The sequence below is a fragment of the Pteropus medius genome, unplaced genomic scaffold (genome assembly GCF_902729225.1).
Source record: "Pteropus medius unplaced genomic scaffold, Ma_sr-lr_union100, whole genome shotgun sequence".
Classification (NCBI taxonomy): domain Eukaryota; kingdom Metazoa; phylum Chordata; class Mammalia; order Chiroptera; family Pteropodidae; genus Pteropus; species Pteropus medius.
In genome coordinates this window covers 4,622,814-4,630,033 of record NW_024352784.1, presented here as the reverse complement: position 1 = coordinate 4,630,033, position 7,220 = coordinate 4,622,814, and the positions used below count along the sequence as shown (strand labels likewise).

Here is a 7,220-nt window from a genome sequence, read left to right as displayed (position 1 = left end):
CCTAACCCTGCTTCCGTCACTCTTACAGGCGTTGTCTTGAAAGTACATCCTCACCCTCCACCTCTAATAAACCTTCTGCATGTTAACCTCCTTCTCAGACGCTTCCTTGGTGATCTCATATTACTGTTATATTTTACTTGTCATAGCAGTTATCAGTATTTTAAATAACCTTATTTATTTAATGCTTATTATAATGTAAGCTTACCAGAACAGATATTTTTTCCCCATACATTGCACCACTGTACCAAGCGCCTAGGGTACAAGCAGGCTCTAAATGCTGGCTGCTGAAATGATTGAATGGAAGAGACACTGGGTCTTAGGATCACAGTCTCTCAAGAGTTTGTAATAAGCACTTCTGAGCAGTAGCTCCGGACGCGGCCCCTAAGCCCCGCCCCTCCTGGCGTACCCCCGGGAGCAGGCCAGGGGCGGGGCCTCGCGGACACCGCAGCAGGCACAATGCGACCAGCCGCTGTGCGGCTAGTGCGGCTGGGGAGGGTTCCGTATGCTGAGCTGCTGGCCCTGCAGGACCGCTGGCTGCGGCGGCTGCAGGCGGAGCCAGGCAATAAGACCGGGTCGGAGAATGAGGCGGGCGTACTCCTGCTCTGCGAGCCCGCAGGGCCCGTGTACACGGCCGGGCTGCGCGGCGGCCTAACGCCCGAGGAAGCGACGCGGCTGCGGGCCTTGGGCGCCGAAGTGCGTGCCACAGGCCGTGGCGGCCTGGCCACCTTCCACGGCCCAGGCCAGCTGCTTTGTCACCCGGTGCTCGACTTGCGGCGTCTGGGCCTGCGCCTGCGCACTCACGTGGCGGCGCTGGAGGCGTGCGCCGTGCGTCTGTGCGAGCTCCAGGGCCTGCCGGGTGCCCGCGCACGCCCCCCACCCTACACCGGCGTCTGGCTGGGCGAGCGCAAGATCTGCGCGATCGGTGAGCGTCGCCGAGCGGGGCGGGGTCTGGAGAGACTGGACCCTTGGAGGTGTATCTGGCGCGGACTTTGAATCAGAACTACCCGCTGCGTTTGTGCATTTAAGTCTCTTCATTGATGTAGTATATTTAGAGCCAAAGGGCCCTCAGAGGTCATTTTGTACAACTTTCCAAATGGAGAGACACAAAAAGTGAATTATCAGATTACTTCACAATGTCAGGACAATAAGGGGTCCTTGGTAGTTATCACACTTTTTCTTTTTTTAAGCAACAGAATCTGTGTTAAGGATATTTTCTGGAATCTCCATACCACTCCCCACACTTTGTCCCCTAATCGGTGCACAACCCCTTGGGTGCTCCAGAAACTAAGTTGGAAAATCAGTGATTTAGTCCAGTTCCCTCAGCACACTGAGGGAGACCCTGAAGCCTGGGGAGAGAAAGTATCCATTCTAAGACCATCTGGCTTGTCTTGCAGGAGTCCGCTGTGGAAGGCACATCACGTCCCACGGCCAGGCTGTGAACTGTTCTACAGACCTCACGTGGTTTGAACACATTGTGCCCTGTGGGCTGGTTGGGACAGGCGTCACTTCTCTGAGTGAGGAGCTCCAAAGGCATGTCTCTGTGGATGAAGTAATACCATCTTTCCTTGAGGCCTTTAAGTACACCTACAAGTGCACCTTGATCTCAGAAGACAGTCCAAACTGAAGGGCGTTCACGTTATCGCAACCAAGAAATCCTACCTTGGAAGGTACCAAGGCTAACTTGGAGTCACTGAAACCCAGATTTTAGGTTTGGCCTTGTCATTCACTCCCCGTGGGACTATGCAAAAATCAAGAGCTCTTAGCCATTGTTTCCATATATAGCCTGGCTTGTTTGTATCTTTCCCACCTACTTCAGATATAGTAGATATGAAAGTAAAACATGCTATATAAATATAAGGCATTAGCACTGTTAATAGCATTTTCTAAACTTGTAGAAACTCAGATGTCATAGAGGGTCATTTCTCAATTATGTATTACTTCCTCGGTACTCTATTTAATTGGGCAATTCTGGGCTCCAGTTCCTTCGATTTTGTAGGGATCATATCTCTGAATGGCCCAGGTGAAGGTGATGTGATGTGGCACTTTTCTGCAATAAAGGGAAACGCAGAAAGCCTCTTTAAAGAATAAAATTGGATCCCGTCTTCCCTGGTTGGATTCCCCAAGCCTAATAGCTGTGTTTAGTTAGGTAGTCTGAACTAGACCAGAGGCTGGGGGGAAGACAAGAATAATATCTCACATTGTACAAATGCCAAAGATAGAAGTAAGGTTTTCTTACATGAGATCTCTAAGTCTACAAGGCTGTGTATTATCTGTTGCTGCATAACAAATCACTTCAAAATGATTTAAAATAATAAACATTTCTTATATACTGTGGATCAGCAATTTGGGATAAGCTTGGGTGGTTCTAGGTCAAGGTCTGTTATAAGGTTCAGTCAAGATGTTAGCTAGGGCAGATGTCATATGAAGGCCTGACTGTGGCTGAAGGATCAGCTTCCAAGGTGGTTCACTCACATGCTTGGTTGGTGCTGCTTGTTAACAGGAGAGTTCAGTTGTCCACCATGTGGGCCACTCTGTAGGGCTACTTGAATGGTCTTATGAGCCAACAGCTGGCTTCCCTCAGAGCGAGTGATGCCAAAAAGAGACAAGGTGGAAGCCATAATGTCTTTTATGGCCCAGCATTGCAAATCACACACAATTCTGCAGTCTCATAATAGGTGAGCCCTACTTGGTATGGAAAGGACTACTCAAGGTTGATGGGAGATGATCATTAGCAACCATCTTGGAGACTGGCTACCACAGGCAGTTAGGGTGGAAAGAGCCTTGAATGAGAAGTCAGGTCACCCTGGTTCCAGTCTAGGCTCTGGGCAAGTCATTTATCCTCTTTGGGCTTCAGTTTTCTCCTTAATCAGGCACCGTCCAGTAGAAGTATAATGTGAGCCACATTACAATTATACATTTTCTACTAGCCACATTAAGAAAATAAAAAGAAACATATGACATTTAGTAACATTTTAATTAACCCAACAGACTCAAAATATTATCAGTATAAAAATATTTTATTCCTTTTTTCTTACTAAATCCAGATATTCAGTATGTGTTTTACAGTTAAAACACACCTCATTACGTACCACACTTTCAATGTTCAGTAGCCATATCTGGTTAGTGACTACCATATTAGAAAGTACAGCTTTTGACAATATCTAAAGTCCTTTTTGAGCTCCCAGGGTTCTGTAGCCTCACTGACTCTTAAGGAGAAAGGTGAGTCCTCCCACATCTGAAGTCTGAATTTTGACTACAGATAATTTATATCAGTTATTCAAGCTGAAAAAGACTTTAGAGATATATTCCTGTCCCCTCATTGTATAAATATGAATCCAAGACTTTGGAAGAAACTTGCTCAAGGCCACACAGTAAATGAGAAAGCCAGAAATAAGTCCCAGATATAAGCCTCTTTCTCATGCTCTTTTCCTACTGTAAATATCAACTTAAGACCTCAGGACAATATGCTTTACATCTCTTGGACATTCTATCAGTATTGACTGATTGGTGATTTGTTCGCCCATAATTTGCCCATGTCTTTTCTAGGCCTTAGTTTCCCACCAGTGCTGGTGTAGGAGTATGGAGGTGGGGAGTAGTTAATAATTACCTTGCAGTATTATTGCCAAAAATGGAAATAATTATTCCAGGAAAAGTAGAATTAGATTCGCATGGTTGAAAGGCTGTGCACAGTGTTGCTACCCATCTGGTACTCGGCTACCCTCTCTAGCAACCCTAATAAGTGAACATACAGCCTGTTCTTCAATGCCTCCAGTGACTGGGAGAGAACCAAACATTTACTCAATGGTACCAGATACTGTGTTAACCCTCTTAAATACATTCTTTAATTCAGCAGTCTCTCCCATCCTTCTGGGCCACTGGGAATCATTGTGTATGGTGTAGTTGCTGAGTTAGCTGAACTTCCTGAGCCTCAGTTTCATTAAGCTTAGAGCTTGGGACAGAATAGGCAGCAGGAAATGTATGGTGGTTATTAATGTAATTCACCAAATATTTCAGGCACGAATAGGCAGCAGGAAATGTATGGTGGTTATTAATGTAATTCACCAAATATTTCAGGCACACGGGAGGATTGTACTTAGTGGCCCCCTTGTGGTTGGGTGGGGCCAGGTAACTTGTTTTGGTCAGTGAGTTATGAATGGAGGTGACATCACTTCTAAGCTGGAACAGTGAATTGCTGGTGTCAGGCCCCTTAAAATTTCTCTTTCCCTCTGAAACAGTGACCAGCAGCATACAAGATGGTGGCTGCTTCCTGAGGGACTGCACTGAGGAGAGCCCCCTGCTGCTGATGGACATGTGGTGGAGTTAAAGACAACCAAAATGTGGGGTTGTTTAATACCACAGCATAACCTAGCCTATTCTGACTGACAGTGTTTATATTAATTAGGACTCTTGTGTTTTCAAGTATAGAAACCCAACTCAAACTAACTTAAGCAAAAACAAACAAACAAACAAAGAAAACAGAGGAGAGTTGGAAAATGTACTGGGTGGTCTCATAAAATCCAAAAGTGGGGCTGCAGCTGGGCTCAAGAACAGAACCAGAACATGTAGCCCTTTAGGAACCCAGATAGGCTTTTTTTTCCCCTATTCTCTTCCAGGCTTCTTGGTGTGTTCGCTTCATTCTATCTGGCTTCCACCCAGCTTTCTCTGTTTCCCAGGCCACATGGTGGAAGATGGCTGTTATTGAATGTTGGAGTAGAGTTAAGGACTATGCCCAGGTTTCTGGCTTGAGCAACTGGGTGGATGCTAATATTGCTGAGTTGCAGAACACTGGATGAGGGGCCAAGTTTAGAAAGGAAAACAATGAGTTCACGTTTAGGTAAGTTCGAGACACTTGTGGGAGATGCAAGCAGAAAGAGCTAACTGCAACTGGGTACGTGGATTTGGAGCATCAATGTGATGAGGATGGGTACGTGGATTTGGAGCATCAATGTGATTAGGTCTGGGAACCTACGGAGAGAGAAGAGGAAGGCAGAAGACTGATAAATGTGAAGCACAGGTGGAAGAAGAGCTGGCCAAGGAGACTGAGAAGTAGTAGAAGTAGGGTGGGGCCTAGAATGATAAAACATGACAATCTCACTCACTCCTCCAGCAGCGCAGCAAGATAGGTAGGATTATTTTGTGGATATGGAAACCAAGGCTCAGGGAAGCTAATTAGCTCATGCACTTAGGGGCAGAGTCAGTCCCTGGTTCCCAGTCTGGGTCTCTCCATCCTTCCACAGTTGCCTCTAAAGGGAGAGTGGGGCACGCATCCTGGAGGAGACATGCCTCCAAGAACAGGTAGACCATGAGCAGGCAGAGCTGGGGAGGATGCTGAGCAGGAGGCTAGGGTTTGGCTGTTGCTGGGCCCGTGGAATTGAGTCAGGTCTCTGCTGCAGATTCCTGACACTCCTTCCTGCCTGGACAGACTCATCTCCGGTTTCCCGCTGGGGGCCCTTCCTCAAGGAAGGAAGTTGAACATAGGAAGGAGGATATTTAACACCCTGGCTTTCCTGCCTCTAGAAATCCTCTTTTGTTTGTGCAGTCTTTCCTCCATAAATAAACAGATTGTCCGGGATCTGGTGAACAAATGATGAATGTGAGGCCGTGACCAACTGCAGTGACTGGTCCAGCACCTTATTCCTCTAGCAAGCTTGCAGTGTGGCCAGGTGCACTTCATTTCATGGAAAAGATCTCTTTGTGAAAACCCTGTGGAAATCAGATTTTTGCAATCTAAATCTAATTTTTTAAAAATAAATTTGTTTATTTAAATGAGTTTCAAGTATACAGTACATTGGTTAGACATCTATATTGTTCATAAAATGATTCCCCCAATTGCTCTCTCCCTCCCCTGGCCCTCCACTTAGCCATCATATTAAAGCTAACTGCATTCCCTCTGCCATGCTCCCCATCCCCGTGCCCATCTATCAACTACTAATTTGTACTTCTTTAATCCTTCAACCCATTCTCCCAGCCATCCAACCCCCTTCCCCTCTGTCTGTCATCAAATTGTCCACTATATTTATGAGTCAGTTTTTGATTAGTTTGTTCTTTTTGTTCCTTAGATTCCGCATATAAGTGAAATCATATGGTATTTATCTTTCTCTGTCAGACTTATTTCATTCAGCATAATAACCTCTAGGTCCATCTACGTTGTTGCAAATGGTAGGATTTCATTTTTTTTAATGGCTGAGTAACATTCCATTGTATATATGAACCATAATTTCTTTATCTAATTGTCTGTTGATGGGCATTTAGGTTGCTTCCATATCTTGGCTATTGTAAATTGTGCTGCCATGAATATATTGGAGTGCATAGATCTTTATGAATTATTGTTTTGTTTTTCTTTGGATAAATACCCAGAAGTGCAATTCCTGGGTCAAAAGGTGTATCCATTTTTAATTTTTCGAGAATGCTCCATACTGTTTTCCATAGCAGCTGTACCAATTTGCAATCCCACCAACAATGTATGAGGGTTCCCTTTTCTCCGCATCCTCGCCAACGCTTGCCGTTTTTTGGTTTATTGATGATAGCCATTCTGACAGTTGTGAGGTGATAGCTCATTGTGATTTTAATTTGCATTTCTCCAATGATTAGTGACCTTGAGCATCTTTTCATTTCTGTTAGCCATCTGTATTTCCTCTTTGGAAAAGTATCTGTTTAGGTCTTCTGCCCATATTTAAAATGGATTGTTTTTTTGTTGTTGAGTTGTATAAGTTCTTTATAAATTTTGGATATTAACCCCTTATCAGATGTATCATTAGTGAATGTCTTCTCCCAGTCGGGTGTCTTTTTGCTAATTTTCTTTATAGATTGTAATTTACCGTACATATTATTGTACCATATTATAATACCTATAAGTTAAAAAAAAACAGCACTTGCACTCCCACCTAACAACACATCCCTTTCATTCGTGTCCAGTACTTGATCATAACAAACACATTTTGTGTACTTTTAATTATTATGTGGATAAAATTTTGTATATTCTTTTAAACCAAACATAATATTATAAACGTTTTCCCACATTGCTACAGTCTTTATAATTATATTTTTGAAAGTCTTAATTTTGTTTTTATTTCTTTTAAAATTTAGATTTTTAAAAAATATATATAGGTAATGCATGCACATGGAATAAAATTAAGAGGATACAAAATGGTGGCATTGAAATGTAAGTCTTGCTCCTTACCCTTTTCCTCTGTAAACCCAGTTCCCTTTGCTGGAGCCCT

General features: G+C 44.0%; 1 protein-coding gene across 1 annotated transcript; it reads left to right on the top strand.

Annotated features, from left to right (window-relative positions):
- Positions 1-412: 412 nt before the first annotated feature.
- LIPT2 (lipoyl(octanoyl) transferase 2) lies at positions 413-2,343 on the top strand. Its single transcript, XM_039848040.1, has 2 exons — positions 413-922; positions 1,395-2,343. Exons 1-2 carry the CDS (start codon positions 457-459, stop codon positions 1,622-1,624), a joined length of 696 nt encoding a protein of 231 aa, XP_039703974.1. The 5' UTR covers positions 413-456; the 3' UTR covers positions 1,625-2,343.
- The last annotated feature ends 4,877 nt before the right edge of the window (positions 2,344-7,220 follow it).

Bases quoted from the DNA above. Each gene is read 5' to 3' on its own strand.
- LIPT2 (XM_039848040.1), top strand. From the start codon at position 457: ATGCGACCAGCCGCTGTGCGGCTAGTGCGGCTGGGGAGGGTTCCGTAT. The intron at 923-1,394 runs GTGAGCGTCGCC...CTTGTCTTGCAG, and splicing joins GCGCAAGATCTGCGCGATCG to GAGTCCGCTGTGGAAGGCAC.